The 20846-nt window shown below is 49.4% G+C and overlaps 2 protein-coding genes across 2 annotated transcripts; both read right to left on the reverse strand.

Moving 5' to 3' along the window:
* Nucleotides 1-941: 941 nt before the first annotated feature.
* LOC121439927 lies at nucleotides 942-13913 on the reverse strand. The gene is made up of 7 exons (XM_041640559.1): nucleotides 13819-13913; nucleotides 11892-11981; nucleotides 9975-10850; nucleotides 8431-8473; nucleotides 7241-7353; nucleotides 4479-4526; nucleotides 942-3045 (listed from the first exon to the last, which is right to left on the reverse strand). Exons 2-7 carry the CDS (start codon nucleotides 11932-11934, stop codon nucleotides 2159-2161), a joined length of 2010 nt encoding a protein of 669 aa, XP_041496493.1. The 5' UTR covers nucleotides 11935-11981; nucleotides 13819-13913; the 3' UTR covers nucleotides 942-2158.
* Nucleotides 13914-18830: 4917 nt separating this feature from the next.
* On the reverse strand, nucleotides 18831-19751 carry LOC121439904 (GTPase IMAP family member 7-like). The gene has a single exon (XM_041640517.1). It carries the CDS (start codon nucleotides 19749-19751, stop codon nucleotides 18876-18878), a length of 876 nt encoding a protein of 291 aa, XP_041496451.1. The 3' UTR covers nucleotides 18831-18875.
* Nucleotides 19752-20846: the final 1095 nt, after the last annotated feature.

Here is a 20846-nt window from a genome sequence, read left to right on the forward strand (position 1 = left end):
CTGCTTCCTGCTGACCCGGGGGGGGGGGGGGGGGGCGTCGGTCACCTTTGGGGAACCTGGGATATCTGGGGTGTTGGCCATACCCTGGGGTATCTGTCTGTTTCACTTCACTGTCCAGTCTCTGTATAACAGTCAGGCACCGCGTGGACCTGGCAAAATGCTGTTTGAAGTGGGTTTAAGGCGACTCCTGGAGCTCACGAGAACTTTGGATTTACACAGAGATAAGTTTTAGACACATTAGAAAGCAACCAAAGAGAATCTGAAACCCTGAGCTTCTGGCTGTGATACTATAGTGGTAGAGTATAATGTTTAGTGCTCCGCCAGGGCTAGACGGATAGCTTACCAGAATTCCACCAATTAATGTCAAGATTGTGAACAGTAACAGAGCGCGCGCGAGAAATCTGGAACACATTTCATTGTTTTATACATCTCAGATCGCTTTCTCCTTGTCAGCACTTAAGCTTTCCCGTCTTCACATAAACAAACCTGAACGCCCCTGGTCCTTCCCCATCCCCACAGCATCAGCTCACACCCTCTTTCCATCCGATACCAGGAGACAGGTGGTTGATGACTGAGGGCAGTCAATAGTAAAAAGTGGAACAGAACAAATTTGTGCCGCACTCGTAAGGCTGTCTCCTGAGAAGACAAGGAAAAGGGACAGGAAAGATCACCAGGGCCACATGGAAACAGGAGAAGGGGGCCTGTGAGCAGGGACTGAAGGAGCACAGAGGCCAGCATTTCCCTTGGCAAGCCATGGGGGCCTCTGCCCAAATGCCCAGCTCTAGGAAAAGGACCCTCTCGGGAGACCAGAAACTCCATTATAGAATATATATATATATATCTTGTTTATCAAATCTTATTTATCAAACATGTGACATCACTTATTTAAGTTCTCTGGAAGCTTGGTGTTGAACACTTGGCAAAGACGTAAGTACTTAGGTATAAATCTCTAAGTCAGCTTTTGTTAATTGAATAGACCTTAATTTTTTTAACTTCTTTTAAAGTTTCATTATTGCTGTTCCTATTAGCATGTATAACTTATACATAATACTTGGTTTATTTTGACATTTTCATGCATTTTTATAGTACATTTTGTTCATTTTCAGTCCCCAACACCATCTCTTATCCCTCCCCACTCTTGTTCATATCTTTCCTCTTCTCAAATAGTTTACCTCCTGAATAGACTTTTATAACCTTAAATTTTTATCACGATATAGAGTATATTCTAAACCAGAGTTGAATCACATATAACTTTACATTTCTATCATCATACAAAGTCCTTACCAACCCAAAATGTTTGAGGCATGTGTTTTCTTAGTCTAAAAGGAGATAAAAAGAACAGAGGGTTCAGGAGTTCCGAGGGGATTGATTGAGAAGGCAGAAGCTGGCCAGTGAGTCATCACCCAAAGGTCCAGGGGCCATGGCGTGCTGAGCCCCAAGAGACACGTGGATTGCCTGATATCAGGGCTTGTTTCAGAGGTGAGAAACCATGGCGGAGAGACGAATCCTCACTCATGGGAAATGGCCAGACAAGGGAGGCTGACCAATCACGCCCATTTTGGTTGGCGGAGCTCAGCAACCTGTTAGTTGGACAAGTGAGGCTGTCATCTGTGGACCGGGATCCGGGGTCTTGGCATGCCTCAGTCTGCCGGTGGGCAAGAGGAAGCCCAGAAGAGCCTGCCGCGGGTCCAACACCAATATTATAGTTTAAAAATCAGCAGGAAGGAGTAAAGCCAAACAGCAGGGCTCACCGTGGAGGTATATTGGAAGAGGAAAGAAGGATCAGGAAAGGGGGCAGAGAGAGGGCCAGAGACTGGTCCCTGGGGACAAGAGTGGTGAAAGAGAAGGAGAAGGAGGTGACGAGGCTTGACTTTTATGAGGGAACATGGCTAATGTGCATGGGGGTGTTCTTAGTGGGCGCACTTGAGGAGCAGCCTGTCAGGACCCTAAGGGCTGGCCAGTGCAGATGCCTGAATATTAGCACCCGGGCCTTTATGATGGAACTACTTGATTCACCCTCACGACTTAAGAAATACGTTCTTTTTCTTTCATACTTGATTCAAGGGAGTCAAATGAGCGTGAAACTGAGGTACCCCAGTGCAGACAGAAATGTGAACCTTGGGAGAGGGCGCTGATGGCAGAAATCACCTGAAAAGGCTCAGTTCCACCGGTTAACATACAAGTTAATTGAAATGCCAATAAAAATCAAACCACACCCAATAAGAAGTGCAGCTGCTGCGATTTGAGAGCACGAGCATGTCCTGACTCTGCAAAGCATCTTAGCCACCCAGCTGCCCTCCTGCTCCTCCAGCTCCCGCTTCTGCCTCTCCACCTCCTGCCTCACCTTGGCCAGGTAGCACCTGTAGGCTTCCTGGTACTCACTGTAGCCACCATTAAGGAGCTCCTGGGCATGAAGGAAGAGGTCATTGCTATGGAAAGAGCCCTCACACCCCTGCTCCAGCCCCCTCACCAGGGCCATGAGCTCTGCCAGCTGTCCCTGCTGCTCTTCCCCTGAGGCCCTGTTATTAAAGGCACAGTACCTCCTCCCACACTCGTGGACCAGGCTGCGCAGGCTGTGGTTGTCAGTGTGGGTCACAAACTCATCCAAAGTCTCATTTGCCAGGTCTTCCTTGTGGGTGAAGAGGACAATCATGTGCCTCATGACTCCTGCCCCGAAGATCTCCTTCACCCTCCTCACGGCTAGGGTGTCCTGAGCTGTGAAGCGTCCCAGCTGGGTCACCAGCAGCAGCACGTGGGGTCCTGGGGCACACAGCAGGTAACAATCTCCAATGTCCTTGTCCATGTCTTGGTTCTGGGCCTTTGACTCAAAGATGGGGGGCGTGTCTACCACTAGCAGTCTCCTTCCCTTCCATGTGCCCGTCTCTGCCTGGCTGGTCCTGGTCACTGACTGGGCTCCGAGCCTAGACTCAAATGCTTTTCTGCAGAGGATGCTGTTCCCTGTGGCGCTTTTCCCGCAGCCAGATTTACCCACCAGGAGGATCCTCAGGCAGCCCGATTCTGCTCCACAGTAGGCTTCCCTGCTCCCTGTGGACAAAAGTAGGTTTGTGCCTCACTCAGCAAGTCTTGGGCTTGACTTCCTGGGTCCTTGCTGATATCTCCTGAAATCAATTGTCCACATTTCCAGAGAAGTAGGTGCCATTCGAACGCTCCCAACTGTTTGCCTGTAATTTTAAGTGGTCCTTGGCTTTCATGAAGTCCCTGTTGGGAGCCCATTCTAGGACACATGAGCAGGGGGGAGCAGGAGGTGGGACTGCCACAGGAAGGAGAGGCTCTGTTCCATCTGGACCACAACAAATGTGCCATTTCTGAAGAAAAGGTCCCTGTGCTCTCCCCTGGAGGATGCTCAGGGCAGCTCCCCAGAAAACTGGTTGTGAAATAAGTATGCGTTAGTTAAGGAGGAGGCAGAGATGAAGTCATGGCTGACAGCCACCTCTTTTACCCACAATGCTCCAGACATACTGTGTGAATGTGCTCAGCTTATCCCTGCCCCCTCACCCCGAGGTCACTCCAGATGGAAGAGCTGCCGTGGCTCACACTCAGAGACAGCTGGATTAGCCTAAGAAGCAAAAGGGGCACTTGGATTTGACGTGGGGGATGGCGACAGTTAACATCAGGGAAATGATACAAAGTGAGCGGGTGCAGAAGGGTGGGAGAGAAGACGGTTAGAATCGGAAGCAGACATGCTAGAAAGGCCATCTATTGCTGGGCGTGGCCCAGGGCCTGTAACAAGAGGAGTCCTGGAGGGACACCATGAAGACAAGAGCTCAGATCTCCAGCCTTGAAGGGATGAGGACAGGGGGCTGTCCTGTGTCCAAATGAGTTTTAAGTGCCCTGTACACTCCTTAAAATCTGTCATGGGGGAAAGCTGAGGATGGCTCAGTGGTAGAGTGCCCATCCAAGATTGTAAGGCTCAGGGCTCAATTCTCAGGATCACAGCTGATTCCCTTTACTCTGTGCTGGTTTTAATTTCCCTTAGTGTTATGGGGGTGTTCTGTAAGACATAATCACTTTAGGGCAAATTCCTTCCTTCCTCCCTTCCTCCCTCTCTTCCTCTCTCCCTCCCTTCTTATCCCCCCCCCCCCCCCCGTCTCTCTCTCAGCTGAGAGGAGATGAGGGAGGAAAGAGAAACTCTGTCGCTGTTTAGTTGCAGGCCCTTCTAACCCTGAACGTGTGTCAGAATCACGTTTCACCACATCGTGTGGAGGAGAGTGTCACCATGGAGTGTGTGCGCACATGTGTGTGTTTGCAAGCATGTGAGTCTGTGCATGTGTGTCTCTGTGCGTGTGTATGTGTATGCCTGTGTGTATGTATGTGTGCATATGTGTACATGAACACAGCAGCGGCTTGGACACAGAGATCTGGAGACTCGGAACAAACGGCAGTTGTCTTCTCCTTGATCTTGAGCGTCTGAACCTGTTTTGGGTCTCGGTCCCTTCAGGACCTTGGTGCTTTCTTACCTTCAACTATGGCTCCATATGTGCTCTTCCAGAGGCCTTCCATTTCTTCTGGAACCGAAACAGGAAAGAATTAAAGTCACGTCCACGTGGGAACTGGCGAGGCGCTTTGACTCAGGTAGCTCGGGGTAACTGTCCTCGCATGGCCATTTCCACGGCTAACTCTCGCACCTATGTTGACTGCAAACATCTGTAAGTAACTGGCTGGGGTGAGGCAGGGGCATTGCAGCACAGACAGTGTGCTATTGCTCCTCCTCACTCGTGGGAAAGCAGGCATTTCCTGCAGATGAACGAATGATCTTCTCCACTGTTGGGAGCTGTGAACTCCCAGATCCTGAATTTCTGGTAAACAACTTGTAATGCTTGCAGCTGCTCTGAGCGCGAGACCCTCAGGAGTTCCTGATGGCAGGGGAGTGGTTTCTGGTGGGTTTGGCTGGGGCATCACTATCAGTTAAGGATCCCTATGTAAGCTGGCCCTGGACACAATAAAGGGGGCATTCTGGCCTCGAGGATGACCCGTGTCTCTGTCTGTGAGTGTTTGTGTGTTTCAATTTCCAGGCCCTTGCCTGGCTCGCGAATGGTCCTGTAGTGCGGTGCCTTAAGACAGGTGTAGGGTTTCTACACTCCACCAAGCTGGAAGTATAAAATATGTGGAGCATTCTGTTATGGGCAAGAACTAGACTTAAAAAAAAAAAAACCCTGAACCAAAGTAGACGAACCTGCCAGGATAGAGAAAATAATTGCTGTGCTGTGAATAACATTGGTTTGTCTGAAGTATCGGGCATTTCCAGCGTGGGAAAATGTTCCAGAAGCAAAGAGACAAATACAACAGGCTCTCCCTGGGAGGATGGCGACTCCTCCAAGAACTGACCTGAGAGGAAGGAGGGCAGGAGGACTGGCAAGGCTGCCCAGAGTCACACATTTGCCTCACAGCTAACTCTCCCCAAATAGCTCTTTTTGCCTGTGTCTCTTGGACTTCTCACCCAATGGGGAGTTGGGGGAGATAATTCGTAATAAATCAATAAGCCTGCTGTCCTGGACCCACCTGGGGTGTCTGTTCTGTTTTGAAGGATTTCGTTAGAACCTGGCTTGTGTGCAATGTGGCTGTCACAACCCAACTCAGCAACATTAGTAGGGAAGTTCTGAATTGGTTTCCAAAAAATCAGACGGACTACAGGAGACATATGTCCCACTAAAGGACAAAGTCGTTGCCAGATATGAGCCAATGCCCACATGCCCAGAGATGAGACAGGGCACATGAGAAGGAGACACTGAAATGGTCACACAGGAGAAGAGACTGACAACAGCCTAGGAAAAGGAAGGGGGCGGGGCGTGTGAGGGACAGGAATTGATGCTGTGGCTGTCAGCCTGCAGACACACAACAGTGGGGTGATCGAGAATGGACATAGATTTCTGCTCCAAAAGGAAAATTCTGCCAATTTCAGAGGTGGGTGCAGAGGCCACGGGAGATTGGCAGGCAGCGTGTGAGCGGCAGTGGGTGACCAGGGGGCAGGTGTCACTCGGGGAGCAGGCAGAAGCTAACACACGAAATGAACATTCTTGTCTGAAGCCAGCCGAGCTGATTCACCAGGATGCTTTATTTTACCCCGCAGTGAGAACACAGCTCAGGGAGCCACTTTCTGAGAGACGGTCTTTCTGGCTTCCTGATGCGCAAGAACCAGGCTGGCAGCTATGACACAGGGGCAGAGCAACGGCTGCACAAGCTGAGGACTTGACTCTTAGGCCCAGAACGCTAGTGAAAAGCAGGAGATGCTTGCCTGCGTCCGCAATCCCAATGTCTCCCACAGCGAGGCAGCCGGTGAAGAGAGGAGACATGGCCAGAAGCAGTCAGGCCAGCAAGCCCATGGTGTAGCAGCAACAAGAAAGATGCTGTTTGTACCAAGTAGAAGGGTAGAAGTTGCTTCAGAAAGCTGTCCTCCTACCTCTACAAGAGTCCCGTAGCACCGGTGTGTGCTGCACTCTCTGACACAACTAAATTAAACAAAAACATCTTCAGTGACGTCTGCTCCACCCATCGGCCTCTCCCCTCGCCTTTATATCCAGGTCCTGGAGTAACAGAGCATGTTGGTGACCAAGAGTCCAGGAAAACCACCCTCTCCCGTAAGATTCAGCTAACAAGGGGAGCGCTCACAGGAGTCTTGAACTCACGGCTGTTGGCCTGCCACAGTGTCTTGGGCTGTGTTATAGGAAAGGTGTGGGCTACGCAGACTGGAAAGAATAGGGTGGTTTCAGAATGAGGTCAGGAGATAGAATTCACTGATGGCCTTCTAGGGGAGGACTGGATCATGATGGAGGGAACACGGAGATTCCACCCTGGTCTGTAGAGCCTTAAGACCCCATGCTGACCTCCTAGGGGTGAAGCCTGTCTGACCTGAGTGGGCTTTGAGGAGTCTGAGGTAAAAATGGAGAAGGGTTCGCTGGGGATCTTGGGAAAAACCTGTGGGAGCTGGGACTTTAATTTCCCTCCTGTAGAAGAGGAAAGAACATTGGTTCAGCTTTGTTAAACCGAGGGTTTCAGAAAGGCGCAGGCAATGGGGCGGAAAGTCCCAGCATCCCCATGGGTCTGGGGATGATGGCATGGAAATTTCAGGGCCCTCCCCCACCATGTGCTGTCGCTGATGCTCACTTCACTGTCCAGGGGACCCAAAGTACCAGAGCTCGCCTGAGGGCCCGCTAAAGAGGAGCAGAACAGGTCCCCGTTGGTCCTCCCAGTCCCCAAGTGGCTGTCAGAGCCTCCTCCTTACCCGGGCCAGCAGGGCTCAGCCTCCAGTCACCAGCGTGAGTCACTTGCAGGCAGGCAGAGGACCTGTGCCTGCTGGATGATGCTCTCACAGAAAGGCCACTCGCAGAGCCGTAACTCCAGAGTCAGGAAAAGAAGGACAAACACGGTGATGCAGCACATGCCACTGCCCCGCAGGCTCTTCCCTAAAGTCGGGGAAAAGGCCTTGAACGCTGACCTGAAATCCGCCAGAACACAGCAAAGCTGCCGTGGTAAATGGCCGCTTCCTGTGGAAAGCTGACAGGCCGCCCTGCCCTACTCATTTCCTCTTCAGAAAGGTCTGAGCACACAAAGCATTGGGAGTCAGATGCTGGGCGGTGGAGGACAGCCCCATCCCCCAGGTTCCAGAAAACCCTCTTAAGACTGGAAAGTGCTGGGCCCGGGATTCCCCGTTAGCACCGAAGGTGAGCATCTGCTCGCCCCCAAGACCCTGGGCACCATGTGATCACTTTGTCTTTAGACGGGTCCCCTAAACGGGGGCAGAAAAGCACTGCTGGTCCCAGAGGGCCTGGACATCCCCCTCAAAGAGCATCTGACCTCAGACATGAGACGGGGTGCTGACTGCCTCTTCTCTGCTGTGTGGAGCATTTCTTTACCTGACTGCACCTGTTAAGTATTGAACCTTGAGCATAAAACCCAGCTCTGGCTTATGCAGGTGGTTCTCATCTCAGAATTCCCCCATGATTCTTTCTGTTGACAGGAAGTGTGCTTGGCTTTAGATTATGGATACTAGGATTTCAGGGGAGCTGAGGAGGTGACATGCTAAGAGACTGCAGTGAGGTGGGGTGGTGGGGAGAGTTTAAACCAGATAGATGCAGTCCTCTGCATCCATTTTCAAGAGGAGACATAACTCAAGCTGAGCATGGTGGCTTTTTCTTATCATTGTTTGTCAGGGAGCTGAAGCAGGAGGATTGCCTTGAGTTAGAAGGCAGCCTAGGCCACGGAGTGAGACAGTCTAATAAGAAGCCATAGCTCTTCCTCCAGAGGATGTGGTAGCCCTGTTATTAGTGTCACTGCCCTTTCTCCTAATTGGTAGTGTTTTTATCCAGAGGGAAATGAGCTCCCCACATCCTTCGGGCAAGAGGAAGGTCTGCGATGGGAGGAGAGGGCTTCAACCTAAGTTAGAGCCGGTGTCCCTGAGGAGCAGGGTCTGACCTTCCCTGATGTTTGCATTCCACCAGCTCCTTCTGCTCTTCACCTGGAGAGGAAAAAAGGATTTTAAAAGATAAACATCTCAAAGCAAAGGGGGATAGGAAGGACAAAGGGGTCTAATGGCTTCTGGTGTTTGGTTTTTTTTAAGAAAGAGAGAGAAGAAAGAACGAAAGAAGGAAGGAAAAGAGAAAGAATTCTGAGGGATGGTTCTGCTCCTGTTAGAGTTTTTTTCTTGTTTTGATATTTATTCACCCCTCGGCTTTTACATTTTCATGTAGTTTCAACCTAGCAGACAGCGCTGGAGTGAGTTTGGTTCAGTTTGTTAGGGCAGGGTGGGAGGTGGGAAGGAAATCAACAGACCCTGATCCATCCTGGCAGGTTGTAACTCTTCACACAAAGCCAGAATCTCTCAGAAACCTAACTGTCAAGAGTTCACACATTAATACCCCCTCCCAAACTAGAAATTGAACCCAGGGCCCTGAGCTAGGAACACCTATCTGATCCTCCTGCCTCTGCCTCCTGAGTGGCAGGCATGTGCCATCAAGCCTATCTTGAAATAATCCCTTCGTTTAAAGAAAAAAAAATGAAAAAATTTTGATAGCTTCCAAACTCAATATCTATTTTCACAGAGAAACAAACTAAGCCCAAAGAAGCCACGTGCCTGTGTTCTCTAGAAAGCAGGCAGTGACCCTTCTGTCCTCGTGACTGTTATTTAGGGAGCCAGTTTCCAGACCCTGGGCTTTGGTTTGAGCACAGGGAAGAAACTCCTGGCCACCATCTTGTTAGAGATCTCTGTGGGAGGGAGGACAGGAGGACCCTAAGAGCCTCAGCTTCTGGGTGACTTCAGGAAAACAACTTTCTAGACACAACAGGGCAGGTGTACACGTGATCACAGAGGCTGTGGCGGCATGCCCAGCACCCAAGCAAGTGCAAGCCAGACATAAATGCCCCCTCCAACCAAGAAACTAGTCACAAATCATAACTCCTGGAGGAAGGAAAATGGATTCTCTTCAATGAAGTGACACTGGGTATATCAGCCACACCCCAGGGCAGGCCTCATGCTCAGGAGTATTGGCCAACAAATCCAGCTTTGTGCTGTTAAGACATAAAACAAACAAAAAATAAAAAATGAAGTTCCTAGAGGAGGGAAGTGGTGGGGACTTGGGAGGACTTTGGGAAAGTGAGAGAATATGACCCAAATTTATTATATGAAAGTATCAAAGAATAAGTTTTAAAAAGAAAAGAAATGCTTGTTCTCTTTGTACTGCGATTTTGTCCCCATTTACAAGCTACCAGGAGTATTTGTTGTTTTAAGCGGAAAATGACCCACAGGGATGATGAAAAGGTCTAAAGGAAAACTTTAGTTAGACAAATTTTATTTTTTTAAACTCTAAATCAAATAGTTAAAGTTGAAACTCATTACCTCCGAAGCCTTTGCAAAGCTGATACCGTGTTTCCCGCAGTACTACGAGCTCTGAGCAGAGATCTAAGTATTCCTATTTTAAAAGATTTTCTTCCTAGTTAAAACATCTTCTAAGACCAGCATTATCTGTTATTCTGGTCCCCAATGGCCTGAGGCGTCTTTCTATAGACCAGCAGGTAGATCAGGAAGGCCACACCCAGGAAAATAGCCACGCCCCGTCTCCAGCTCTTCCTGTAAGATTTCTGCCAGTCCCACAGCCCAGTTAGCAGCCTGGTGCGCAGGGGCCTCTGCATGCGTCTTGCCACCATCTCTGCCACCTTGCTGACTTGGTCCTTGGGGTTAGAGCCCCGCAGGGTCCTCACCAGATCATACACTTCATTGGAGTAGTACGCGCCCCCGTGCTCCCTCACCAGACCAGCGACCAGGCCCAGCAGCTCTTCAGCTTGTGCCTCGCGCTCGCGGGCAGTGGTTCGGTTGTTTAGGGCGCACACGCGGCCCCTGCACTCAGCCACCAGCTCCCGCAGCGCGCGATTGTCTGTGCATCGCACGTAATCCTGCAGAGACTCTCCTGCCAGGTCCTCCTTGCGAGTGAACACCACAATAGTGCGCGCCATCACCTTCTCCCCGAACACCCGCTTCACCCCGGCCAGCACCTGGCTGTCCTGAGTGGTGAAGCGACCCAGCTGGGTGACCAGCAGCAGCGCGTGCGGCCCGGGCGACGTCTGTAGGAAGCAGTGGGCTGTCTCCAAGTACGCAGGGTCGGTCTGTTTGACCTCAGAGCTGAAGACATCCGGGGTGTCCACCACCTCAACATACCAGCCGGCCCATTTCCTGTTGGCCCAGGAGCAGGATCTGGTAACAGGCACAGCCCCCAGCTTGGATTCGAAGCATGTCCGGCCCAGGATGGTGTTACCAGTGGCACTCTTGCCGGTTCCGGTTCTACCTACCAGGATGAGCCTCAGTGGGGGCCCCTTTGGGACGTGTGAATCCTCCTCCAAGCCTGAGGACCAGATAGGGCAACATTGAGTCAGAGACACGGCTTTTCCCTGGGACTTGCCTATGTTCTAAACTTCAGCCCGAAAGGGAACGAACGGCAGTGCCTGCTCCCCTTGGAAGCTGGCGCGCCCATCTGCTCTGGGCTCTCAGAGCTCAGGCTTCTCCCCATCTTCCCTCTCTGCCCTTGTATTCTCTGCACCTGTAGGTGCTCCCGCTGCCTTTCAGAAAGAGTCCATTATAACTCCTGGGTCTACCAGGATCTCTGGTCCTGCACACACAGGGCCGACTTGATGCTGATTTGACCCTAATGTTTTCCCCACAGATGCTGGTCATCAAGCACAGGGGAGCCCCTCAGCCCCAGGCACAGGTTGGATGGTAGCCCACCAAGTGCTTAGCTTGTGTAAGGGCAGGAAGTGCTCAGGCTAGGGCACACCTCTCCTATGGAAGTGGAGACAATGTGGGCCTTTCCCTGGGCTGTTAGAGAGGAGAGTTCACCTGCTTCCCTCTTTCTCCTCTCTTGTCTTAAGCCGGCTCCTTAAAGAGAAAGCCCCGCTTTAGATAATATTTTGTTACATTTTATCTATGGGGACGCCATATCACTGTGTCCTATGGAGGCTAAAGGTCGAGTTTCAGGACTCAGTTCCATCCTTGCATCGGTTGGCTCAGGGGTTGAAGTCAACCCATCTGTCCTGGCTGCTTGTGCCTTTACCCAGAGTCATCTCCCCAACCCCCCAAATACTAAATATGCAGTTAGCCCTCTATTCTAACACTGGAGACCTGGTGAGTGAGGCTCACTCTAGTACTGGGTTTCCCATCCTCTGTGTCATTTTTGTGAAGACCAGAGTAGGTTTAGGATCCTCCTTCATGCTGTGGGAACCAGTGATGGGGGAGGGGGGTCAAAGCTGTGACACAGGGCAGGGGCAGAGACACAGTCAAATGGGTCCTGCTGTTTCATCCCAGGGGCTCCCAGATCTGAGGAAGCTCCACCCACTTCCTACCCTTAGCGCCCACACCAGCCGGGATGCATTGAGAGAAGGGCTGTTACCATAGGTGCTTTCCTCGTCTCTTGCCATCTTCCTTCCTCCCATGCTTCTCAGGACTCTCAGTCACGATTTCCTCATTCATGCGCTCATTCCTGCAGACGGGCAAAACCAGCCACAATGTCAGGCTAAGTCTAAAGAGCAAGGACACTGCAATGCAAAGCAAGGCTTTAGGGGCCAGCTGAGCAGAGACATGGTGGGTGCCTTTATCCACCACAGGAAAATCTGCTCTTCCTTCTTATCGAGAGCATCTGGATTTTTGAAGAATAGTTTCCGTGGGGACCAGAAAGATGGTTGCAGTGCTAGCTTGACAACCTGAGCTTGCTCTCCTGAGCCCAGTAAAGATGGATGGAAGAACCAAACCCATGAAGTTGTCTTATGGGTTTCTGAGCCCTTCTCTTTAAGCAACTTCCCTTCCACCAAAGATGTTCTGACTGCACAGTTATTCGATACAGCCAAGCACGCTCTGGTCACGTGTGCCTGGTCCCAGGAGTCCCTAAGTACAAAGCACGGTGTCCCCTCAGTCTGCTGCTCCAGCCTCATTTCCAGTGAACAGGCCTCAGTCTGTGACTGCACAGACCCGAGATTCAGACTCTCCAGCCCTCGCTGGCTTTTCTCTCGTGAGAGCTCTGCTCCCACACTCTCATCTGAGTGCTTGTCTGCATTTCTCATCATTTCAGAATCTGTCTCTTTGTCTCCACTAGGGGTGATGGGTTTCCTCCCACACTCCCCCCTGTGGGCACCACACACACGAAAAAGGAAGATGATAACTCAACACCCTGTCTCCCTAGAGGGGCTTTGGGAATAGGTTGGGTTAGCACCTCTTCCCTCTCCCCAAAGCCTTTAGTAGAACTCACTGTGTGGCTCTGTTTCACCATTCTGGGTGCGGGAATCAGCAAATTCCCACAAATAATGCAGAAATGAAGAAGCAGCCACAAGACTGAGAGCAGCGAACAAGACTTCTGCAGGAGCTTGAAGACCTTGTCCTGGGAGAAATGAACTGTGTGCATGGACTCAGGGGAGGCCAGGGCAGGCCCCCAGGACTCCCCGGAGCTCAGAGTGGAAGCCAAAGAGGAAAAAAAAAATAATGAATGAAATCTTGGGTGACAAATGGCTTTTATTATCTGGGAATATAAAACAAGAACAGTTCTACATGCTTAAGAGAGCTCAGGAGTTATCTAGTTTCTTGTCTTGATGTTTCTTGGAAATATTTAGGTGTTCCCCTGGACATCGCATCTCTTGGACCCATCCTCGGTGGTTTTGCTAGAACAAGTGGATCGTTCCTCATGAGGTTAATCCACACCCAGCATTTGAAAATGAGCTATTTCTCCAACTCTTCACTGTAGACATGAAAAAACTGTGAGGTCCCTATAGTTGGAGCGGGACAAACTTCAATCAGGAAGCAAAGGTTTAAATGACAGGTGGGGACAGGGCTTGATGACCAAGTTCCATTCCTCTGAGGTGTGTTAGAGCCCCTTCCCCATGCACACGCATACAGGTGTGAGATTAAGAGACTTCAGAGGGGTGCAGACTTGGCACATCAAGACTGGCCTTGAAGGCATGGTTTATAGAGACATAGAAGCATCTTCTGCGTTTGTTGAATGTGCAGTTTGAGGAATGGTATCTTCTAAACCGCGCTTTGCTCCTGGAATGGGATCTAGAATAGGTTTCTCATACTGTATGAACGAAGTTTGGGAAGAAGCAAGATCTGCCCATCAAAAATCTGTGTACTCCTAAGACTTCCTCTGAACTTGCTCAAGTTGAAACCCAGACCACCCCTCAGGCGTCTGGACGCCCGCTCTTGCCTGCGCCGCATGTGCTTGCAGGGTATGCTCCTGTGTAGTGCTTTGTAAAATGCTGGTGTGTAGGCAGCAGACACTTTGGTCTCACAGCCCAGCCCCCTCTCCACCCTGCTCACAGGCTCAGGCTCACCTTTCTTGGTGACAGATTTTAAAGTGGCCAAGAGAAGCCCCAGAAAACTCCTGCCTTCCCTTCAGCCATGAGTAAAGAGGTCTCTTGGTCTTTCGGTGCTGAGCAGAGAGGAAGTCACTGGGCGGCCTGGGTCCCCGAGATCAGGAAACCCAGAGAAAGGCCGGATGATGACGGCTTAAAGAGACAGAAACATTTGCCATGCAGCTGTGGTCTTGGCATTTCCCTATAGAATCAAGCACTGTGACCAAGGGTGACTGTGTCCAGCGGGGTCAGTAGCATCAAACACGCTGCCATAGCCAAAGGAGGGAAGGAAGATTTAGGACTCCGAGGTCTCACTCTGTCCTAGACTTGGTTACTGCTAATCTTCAGTTCTCTTTTGCTCTTTAAGGATTTCTCTTACTATAAATTAGTTTCCAAGTTGAGACAGTAGGATGACAAATTTAAGAGCATTCTAGGGTACTTAAGAACACTCACCAGGTGTGGTGGTGCATGGCTTACTCCCAACCCTTGGGAGGCAGAAGCAGGTGGATCTCTGTAATTTCAAGGCCAGCCTGGTCTACAAAGCAAGTTCCAGGACAGCCAAGGCTACACAGAGAAACCATGTCTCAAAAAAAAAAAAAGACCCTCATCTCAAAACAAGACAAAACACCAAAGACTAGGGGTGTAACTCATTAATAGAGCATTTACCTAGAATACCCAAGGTCCTGGGTTCTATGCCCAGTACTTAAGTAAACAAAAAAGAAAAATTTAAAAATATCACTGAGGCTGATATTGGCTATTAGTGATTAATTTTTAAATCAATGCATGCAGACTTCATTCATTCCTATTTCACTAAGTAAACACTTTTTATTCAGAGGTGTGAGCTATTTTTAAATGTGTTTTAATGGTGATTGGAATAGTTACATGATTTTTTTCTTTTGATATATTAGTATTGCAAAATATGCTGTTCCTATACGTGTATTTGTGTGTGTGTGTGTGTATCCTTGTGCACGTGTGCGTGTGCATGCGTGTAAAGACGGGGTTCCAAGGCTTATGGGCTGTTGAGGTGGGAGACAGAGAGGTGATGAAAGGAGCGACTTGGGAGTCGTCTTGAGATTTATGGCTGAGAAGGGAAGGAAAGAACAGGATTGGCCAAGGACAAGTTAGACTGAGACACAGTCACAACAAATGGTGACTCCACAAGGCACTCTACAGTTTGTACTGATCTTGAGACTGAAGAAGAGGGGCGGGATTTTATAACTCTATCATCTGGTTATTAAATGTAAACCTCTCCTGGAGGAAACGCTTAACCTAGAGGCATCTCTCTTCAGCAGATGCAACCTCTGGGCACGGGCAATAGCCAGACACTGGGGACTGCCAGCTGGCCGGCTGGAGGGAAAGCCAGTCTCTGGGCCGTTCCTATAGGTTGGACACGCTGATATTTCTCTTGTTCCACCCTTTGAGCCTGTGTCTCAGCATAGCTTTAAAGATGTCCCCAACAAACGCAGACATGTCCAACTCTAGGGAGATTGAGGCAGGAAGTATCGTGAGTTTAAGGGCAGCCTAGGCAGCCCTGCCTCAAAATAAAAACTAAAAAGGGGCCTGGGGATATAGCACAGTGGCATAATACTTACCTAACGTGTGAGGCCCTAGGTTCATCCTCACTAGAGGGGTGGGAACCTCCTCAAGGAACCTTCTTCCTGGCCCACCCTCTCCAGTCTTGCCCCTGTAACACCACACTTAGAAGGAACCTTGTCCCTGTGTCCTATAGCACCTGGCCATGTGGCCATAGAAGTCGATACATACAAGAGAAAAGTGAGGAAGAAGGACCAGAGCAGGGCGGAAATGAGTCAGCAGGGCCTCTGCGAACTTCTGATTCACAACAGTTCATCTTATTCTGTGGTGCAGAGCAATTCTGGGAAATGATTCAGACCACAGACATATTAAGATACTATTGACAACCGTCTTGTGGTTTCTTGCACAGCCCTTTGTTTGTGAAGAATTTCTGCTTTATCGCGCATTCTGCGATGATAACAGTGTTCCCAGGGCTCGTGAGGCTCCGATGTTTGGCTGTGCGACTGGAGTGACAGGAGACTATGCTCTACAGTTTAGTTCAGATGATTAACTATGCATTCATGTGGCCGGTAGCTACCGTTTGAGCGGCAGTTATATTTATTTTCAGTGCTGGGGATCGAACCCTGGGCCTAGCACATAATGCTAGGCAAGGGCTGTAGCATTAAACAAATGTATCTCTGGCCCTCTTTTTTTTTTTTAAAGATTTAGTTATTTAGTTAGTTATTTATTATGTACACAGTGTTCAGCCTCCATGTATACCCGCAGGCCAGAAGAGGGCACCAGATCTCATTAGGGATGTTTGTGAGCCACCATGTGGTTGCTGGGAATTAAACTCAGGACCACCAGAAGAGCAGTCAGTGCTCTTAACCTCTGAGCCATCTCTCCAGCCCCTCTGGGCCTCTTTTTACCTCTCATTTGAAGACAATGTCTCACTGAGTTGCCCAACCCAGCCTTGAATTTGCTCTGTAGCTGAGGCATGCCTTCAGCCTGTCATCTGCCTGCCTCGGCCTCTCCAGCTGACTGGCATCACAGGCCTGCATCACAGACCTCCAGGCTTGTTAATGCAAACTTTTTAGCAAAATGATACAGAATACTGTAGAAGGGAAGAGGCGCAGGTAAAGATGTGATAAAAATTGCAAAGCAAAAAGAACAAATGGATTTAATATTTCTAAAAATCCCAAGCGGAGATGGAAAGGCGTGTTGCTGACAAGTTTTCCAGGGCTCCCTTGTAAGCTTCATTAGCCTGCTGCCCCTTGGGGAGGCTTAGACTTGGCATACTTTGTGAGGATTATGAGTTAAGAGGGTGTTTAATCTGAACACACCCTGAAAATATCCAGACTCTCACAATAAGATCAGTTGCTATAAGCTGCTCTCCCCCCACCCACTCTTCCAGAAGAAACGCCGCAGCAGCCCGGCTGGCGGTGCTCTCCAGAGAAGGCGGCTCTGTTGCCTGTGATGGGAAGAGGATGCAGAATGCACACAGTCATCCCCCTGCTTCCTCTGCAAAGAGTCTGCTTCATGTCAATTTGGACTAAATTTGCTTTGAATCCTGAGACTTTGCACGTTGGGAAGTAAAGCGGTTTTTCTATGAACGGACAGCTTATTGCTGGCTGTCAGAGTTTCACAGGAGAGACAGGTGCAGAGCCAAACACCCCCAGAAGCAGTTGTGAGAGCACAGTGACATCACTGAGAGGCAGGTGCTGCCAGCACAGGAAGCACAAAGATGTGTCTCTTGTGAGTTTTCCATCTGTGATGTCGGGTGTAGGTCACTGTCCTTTTCTTGAGGGTCAAGGGTCATGAGGTAAAGACAGTGGCCACTTCCTTGGATCAGTTCACGGATGAAGCTTGGGCAGGGACAGTGCCATGTCCTGCTCCAGGGTGCCATTCTCACGCTGCACAGACAGCCATCTCCTCCTCACCACAAACCTCTTTAAATGCATGCTCAGGAGTGGATGAACACATATTCGGTGGTCCTTTTTATGTGTGAGTTAGGGGCTGGAAAGATGGCTCATCAATTAAGAGCACTTGTTACTCTTGCAGAGGAGTGGGTTCATTTCCCAGCACACACATGATGGCTCGGACCTTTCAAAACTAACTATTCATAACTCAGTTCCAGGGGATCCAGTGCCCTCTTCTGACCTCCACCCTCTCCTGACCTATGCCCTCTCCTCACCTCCACCCTCTCCTGACCTCTGCCCTCTCCTGACCTCTGCCCTCTTCTGGCCTCCATCCTCTCCTACCCTCTGCCCTCTTCTGACCCCCCTACCCTCTCCTGCCTTCTGTCCTCTTCTGACCTCTTCCCTCTCCTGACTTCTGACCTCCACCCTCTTCTGCCCTCTGCCCTCTCCTGACCTCCACCCTCTCCTGACCTCTGACCTCCACCCTCTCCTGTCCTCTGCCCTCTTCTGACCTCTTCCCTCTCCTGACCCCTGACCTCCATGGGCACCAGGCTTGCATGTGGTGCACATATATACATGAAGACAAAACACTCAAACACATTTTAAAAGTCTTTATTTGTGAGTTAATGTGATGTCATTCTTCATAAGAACCCACTCTCGTATTGAGTCTATTTTCTGGACGCTTGCAGAGGTGTAGTAGAAAAGATGAAGGCATTTAAGCCATCACCCACTGCAGGCAAACTTACGAGTTTAGTGCTCATCCGATGGAGATAAGTGGTAAACTCTTAGGCTGGCATTTAATTGCTTACACTTTATAGAAACCCTTGATAATTTCCTTATACTTTATAAAAATCCTTGATAATTTCCTTATATTTTATAGAAACCCTTGCTATATTGTTAGAGTTGCTTGAGACTGATTTAGAGAAGTTTGGATGGAATTTTAGGGCTTTGCAAAGGCTGGGGAATGCCATGATGTCCTCCTTTCTTGAGACTACAATGTAGGTCTTCTCAGTCTGGAGTTTTGCTATGTAGCCTTATGTTGGAAGTGTTCTGTTCAGAACAAGAGGTCCTCTAGTGTGAACTGCGGTGTAGTGGGAATGGAGCAGGTTTGGTGGGAGCCATGGATGGGTCAGGGCTTCTGTCTTCAGGGCTTGCAGACAAGTCCTTAAAGGCACATGCGAGGTGGTGCCTCTTACAGTCCCATCTGAGCATGTTCAGAGCCCCTACTTCAGCAAGTGGACATGGCAGAGCTGCTATGACGACGCAGTGGGCTCCTAAAATGACATCTCCATGCTACAGAGGCATTTCAGTCCATCAGAGCGGGGAGGGCAGGGCAGGCTGGCACAGGGAGCAGTGTGGATTTCGGGCCATGGCTACAGAGGCATTTCAGTCCATCAGAGTGGGGAAGGCAGGGCAGGCATAGGGAGCTGAGTGCAGAGTGTGCGACTCGGTCTGGGAGCCTGACACTGAGTCTTCACTCTGGCTCAGTGAATTCCTGGTTCTGCTATCTCGGATGTTTGCTGGTGGCTGAAGGAATGGGACAACAGGGAGGATGGGAGGGAGAGAGATGAAGAAATGCTTAGAATGGATGAAAAAATACACAGACTATTTACGAAAAATATGCCACACTTTCAAAAGAATTTTCTTAATTCCTTCAGCAATCTGGCTGAGTATGCTATTCTCTGCTTCTTGTCTTATCTTTTGGTCGTATTTTTCCCTAATTGCCTGTACCACCTCCTCTTTTTCCTGAGCACTGAGTTTCCCGAGAGCGCACTTTTCCTCTACTATTCTAACTTCATTCCGTTTTTGCTCGGTGTAAAGTCGCCTCAGGAGCGCTACTTGGCTCTCCAGCCTTTGCTCTGCATCCTTGTAGATGGCCTCAGAGAAGTAGACGCCACCATTGCTCTGCACCATGGCTTCAACCAGCTCCACCAGCTCCTGCACCTGCGTTTCCTGCTCAGCCTTCCTTGCTCTGTTGTTGATAGCCAGGCAGCGGTTGCCACACTCCTTGATGATGCTTTTTAGGTTTGTATCTGAACTTTCTAGGAAGTCCTTTAGGCTCTGGCCCTCCAGCTCATCTTTGCGGGTGAACAAGACAACCATGTACTTCATGGCTGCCTCCCCAAAGATAGCCTTGATCCTAATGACAGTTTCTTGCTCTTCCTCTGTGTAGCGACCCAGCCGCAGTACCAGGATGATGGCGTGAGGCCCAGGGCAGGACTGGAGGACACATTTGCTGATTTCAATGCAGGTGGTTTCCAGCTTGACCTTGGTGTCAAAGAGCCCTGGGGTGTCAACAATCAGGAGTTCTCTCTCCTTCCACTTGCGGGATGCTTTCTGACAGGTCTTAGTGACAGCATGGGGTGCAATTCTAGAATCAAATTTTCTTTGCCCCAGGATAGTGTTTGCTGTGGCACTTTTCCCACTCCCCGTCTTCCCTATCAGAACAATCCTCAGAGAGTTGTCACTGGGATCAGCCATGATCTTCTCAGAAGGTTTTGGACTCCAGGGGTCTTGAGCACATGTCAAAGGGAAGAAAGTGATTTAGATAAACTGGAAGACACACTGACCCTTGCGACCTTTCAATCTTCCCCATCTGCAAAGGTTTTCAAACTCAGGGCAATAGCAGATAACTGTGGGGTTAGCAACACAAAGTGTTTGGAGTTGACTAGCTCGGGACTGTAGGTGACCATCCCACTCTAAGGAGAAAACAGAGATGCTAATGTCTGGATTTTAAATCACAAGTGTAACTGTGCAGAAATATGCCCTTTCAGGTCTGAACCAAGTGGATGCAGACAGCGAGAGAGTCCAGGGAACCATGAAAGACATTGCAAATTACTTCTTAGGCTGCCCCATCAAAATGCTCAGCTTCCCATAGTGCCTCAGAACAATTTTATTAGTGATATTAAGCCTTGGGTGACTGGAGAATTCCAATGCTATTCTACCCTCCAAAACCCAGGGAAGGAAAGAGCTTCCACATGCTTTCCGAGAGGCAAAGGAAACTCACAGGCCAAAGCTGACAATGATTGAGGGAAAATGCAAGTAAATCTCACATACAATTATCGTTGCCAAATCCTAATAGAATATTAGCAAGCTAGAATCCCGTGGAATTTATAAACATGGCACATTATGACAAAGTGGGGCTTTGCCTGGGCTCAAGAAGAGGAAGTTATTGCCATAACCCACAGCCCGAATTCACATTGTAGGACATTGTAGGATATGTGGGCTGATGCAAGCTTCCCATATGTTTATCCTTCTCTCTCTGTCTCCATCTTATCCACTGAGTCCCCAAGCTAGCAAGTTAGTGGGGAAAATCTTTTCTACTAGAGTCCAGATGTTTCCACCTCGCTTTCCCTAAGTATTTGAAGAATCACACAACTCAAATAAAGAGAATGAGAAACAGAGAGACAGTTCCACTATCCACTGGAAAGCTGCAGATAAAATACTCTATCAAATATTAGGCTGTACCCGGCATTCTGTTCCTTGCAGGTATACGGATCAGCATATAAAAAGTAGCACTGAATAAATGTCTAAATGATTTACAAATATAATGAATAACGATATCATTGAAAAGTG

The sequence above is a fragment of the Microtus oregoni genome, unplaced genomic scaffold, assembly GCF_018167655.1.
Source record: "Microtus oregoni isolate MIOR12 unplaced genomic scaffold, Mior012 000064F_ref0000363, whole genome shotgun sequence".
Lineage (NCBI taxonomy): Eukaryota > Metazoa > Chordata > Mammalia > Rodentia > Cricetidae > Microtus > Microtus oregoni.